At 32.8% G+C, this 3,614-nt stretch overlaps 1 protein-coding gene across 1 annotated transcript; it reads right to left on the bottom strand.

Moving 5' to 3' along the window:
- Window positions 1-2,087: 2,087 nt before the first annotated feature.
- Window positions 2,088-3,614, bottom strand: LOC145796427 (uncharacterized). The gene is made up of 3 exons (XM_082881535.1): window positions 3,072-3,614; window positions 2,703-2,934; window positions 2,088-2,584 (listed from the first exon to the last, which is right to left on the bottom strand). Exons 1-3 carry the CDS (start codon window positions 3,612-3,614, stop codon window positions 2,088-2,090), a joined length of 1,272 nt encoding a protein of 423 aa, XP_082737661.1.

The following is a 3,614-nucleotide window of genomic DNA, read 5'->3' as shown; positions in this document are numbered from 1 at the left end:
AGTTATTCAAATTTAGCTTGAAAAATTAATAAATTTAAAAATATGTTCAAGTTTAATTTTTTTATATAAAGAGTCACTTTAAATTTTTTTTAATCAAACCGATTACTAAGTTCAAATATCAATATTTTAATTTAAGTCTCGTTTGAAGGCTAAGTATTTTAGTCAAAAAGTCACTATAAGTTGACACACCATTCTCTCTACTTTTTTTTGCATATCTTTTCATAAAAAACCAAAAAGTTACTAAGGCCTAAGGCATCGTTTGGAAATATGTTATTTTAGTAATTTTTTGACTTTTTATGAAAAGATGTGCAGAAAAAATCGAGAGAGTGATGTGATAATTTATAGTAATTTTTTGACTTTTTGACTAAAATACTTAATAATTTCCAAACATAGGTTTAGAGTACGTAAAATCAAATCCACCCAAATAATAATTGTGGTGGGATAAAAAATATGTTCATTCTTTTCGTTAAAACTAATGAAGACCGTCGCTTTTGCTCTATTTGCACAATACACAAGACATCAGACCTCGGACAGGGGTTGCATTGGATAAGCACTTCAATGATCAAGTTAAGAACTTCAAAAATAATTCTTAATATCTTATAGAGTGTTGTGATATTGCATAATTTTATTGTGAAGACTCACCTCCTATTTACAAAATTTCATTTATCTTTTTAATGGTGATTAGACAATTAGGGAAAGTTTCTTGAGAACTTTTCCTTATGGGAACTTTTTTTGACCTCTCTTGTCCTTTTATCACACTTATATTACTTTTGGAAGGCTTCATCGTATCAAATCCCTCTTTATGTGTTGCCTTATGTTTATAAATAGTAGATTGATTTTGATCTTAACAATCGATGTTAGCCTCCGTTTGGGAAGTGTGTTGGCTTTTTGATTTTTTGACTTTTTTTGACTATTTTAGCCTGGAGCTAAAAAACCTAGTTTGGAAAGGACTTTTTGGCTTTTTTGACTTTTTGGTGAGGTGTCTTTATGGTAAATTACCAAACTGCCCTTGACATGTGTTTTACATGGCAACTCACATTTGAATGGTCCTCTACGTCAGCGCCATAATTGGACCGAAATTGTTTAAACATTTTTTTTTTCTTTTGGTTTGGATTTGGCTATTTTGATGTTTTTTTTTTAATTTATTTTTTTTGTCATTTTTCTTTTTTTATACATTAATTAGTTCTTGTTCTTTAATTTATATTTTTTTCCTTTTTTTTTTATTGATATACAATAATTTTTTTTTATTTTTCAAAAATGAGTTTTCATGTGTTTTATTTATTTCTAAATTACGTCGCGAATGGTAATTTTCCTTTTATTCTTTTTCTTTGAACAATTTTTTTTTTCTTTTGAGTTTGGATTTGGCGTATTTTGATGTGTTTTTTTTAAAAAAAAAATTATTTTTTTTGTCATTTTTCTTTTTTTATACATTAATTAGTTCTTGTTCTTTAATTTATGTTTTTTTCCTTTTTTTTATTGATATACAATAACTTTTTTTTATTTCTCAAAAATGAGTTTTCATGTGTTTTATTTATTTCTAAATTACGTCGCGAATGATAATTTTCCTTTTTATGTTTTTTTTTAAAAATATTTTTGAATGAGGCGTATTTTTCTCGTTATTTTTTTTATTTACGTTTTTGTCATTTTTAAATTTGTACAGATTAATTTGTTTTTTTTATTTCGAAAATGGGTTTTCTTGTGTTTTATTTATTTGAAAAAACGTTTTTTTTATGTCATTTATTTAAAATGATGTGAAAAATCATATATTGCCGTGGCACATGACAAAAAATGAAGTGTGTTTTGGTTTTTTTGTTGTTTTGAACTTGTGTTTTTATGTTTTTAATTGACGTCGCACATGATAATTTATGTATTAGTTTTTTTTTCTTTTCTTATTTGTTTTACCTTGTTTTCTTTTTCAAAAAGGGTTTTTATGTGGTTTCTGGTTTTTCGTAGTTAGGCACATCACCAACAGAAAGGGGGTATATTCCTGTGTAAACACATTCTACTGATACATGATAGTATATTTGAATACAGTCTGTTCCACGTGTGTTACCAATGTTACAACCCTACGAAAATTAGGTCGACTATTATATATTTCCTAACATTCCGTTATTACGCGTGTAACATAATTTGTCACGTATGTGAAGGCGCACCAATGCTATTTGCGGGTCCTCATCCCCAACCATTAAACCATCTTCGTCATGTTCAACTTCTGGTATGGCATTTACTATTGTCATAGCCTCTTCCTCGTCACAGATTGGGTGAACAGTTGTTGGATTACCTGTGTTTCGCCCTATATAATAATGTAATGCCATTGACGCACCTACTAACTGAACTTGCACATTTGCAAAGTCATACCGAGGCATTTCTCGAATAAACCCCCATCGATTTTTCCAGGCACCGAAAGTGCGTTCCACCACACTGCGTAACGACGAATGAACTTTGTTAAATAATTCCCTTGGCGTGTTTGCCGTCGTGTTCCGTGGAATACGTCGGTATTTTTGTTGGTGGTAACGGCTGCCTCTGAATGGTGCTAAGTAACCTATCCGGTTTGGATAGCCAGAATCAACAAGATAATATTTGCCTGCAGACAGGACAACAATGTATGACACCAAAAACAAACATTGTGCTTCATTTTCAAGTAACGCTGTTTCATAAAAAATTATAGCCCCATAAATGCAGAATTCATGGCCATGTATTACCTTCGTCAGAATGTGGAAATGGGACATTGTCATTTGTTAGTATCTCGTTGAAGATGCGACTATCATGCATACTTCCTTCCAATCCGCACGAAATGAATATGAAACACATGTCAAAATCGACCGCGGCCATGATATTTTGCGTGTGACAGTATTTCCTACCGAAATATGTTGCCGCATCTGACCCCGTAACCCATGCACTTACATGTGTTCCATCTATTGCTCCAATATAGTCCTGCAAACAACCCAATTCTTTTGTTGCTTAAACGGGTAACAAGTAATGGTTTTTTCCATACGTCACGTCTAGTTAATAATAAAAACAAAATAACTGGCACTCTTTATTTATATGTCAATAATGTTTTTCAATAGTACCTTGAACGGTAGGTATTTCCGTCTAGACCACACGTATGGATGTATACGATGTTGACTGTATGTGGGCCGGCAATGAACAACAGTGAACTCTTTCATAGAAGTTAATACGTTATGCACGTACCGAGACACAGTCTCCCCCGAATGTTGGAACCGTTCTTGGATTTTCCGATTTTGCTTCCCTTTCAACACATAGATAAACATTGCAACGCTTTCTTCAACAGCTAAGCCATGTGGACGTTGCGGTACTTGTAACCCAAAATCATTTACTAATGTCTCACACAAGGCGACAAAAACCTCCTTCGGCATGCAAACATTTTCCTCAAATCGACCCATATGGCCCGCATATAGTTCAGATATCCATGCATTCCCGGTCAGTAGAGAAGTGCGACATGGCGTTTTAGCCATGTGTTTTTCGTACCGTTCTATCACATACTGGCATGCTTGTAGAAATGTGTAGTTGTGTTCTTGTTGCACCTGGACCGCCATTTGATTAAGCATTTCCCTTAAATCATCATTGTTCATGCTTCCATCCCAGGGATTCAT

Source organism: Camellia sinensis, chromosome 7 (genome assembly GCF_055761805.1).
Source record: "Camellia sinensis isolate YWXY chromosome 7, ASM5576180v1, whole genome shotgun sequence".
In the NCBI taxonomy this organism is placed as follows: Eukaryota; Viridiplantae; Streptophyta; class Magnoliopsida; order Ericales; family Theaceae; genus Camellia; species Camellia sinensis.
Note: the sequence above shows the minus strand (reverse complement) of the source record. Positions and strands in the feature narration are given on the sequence as shown.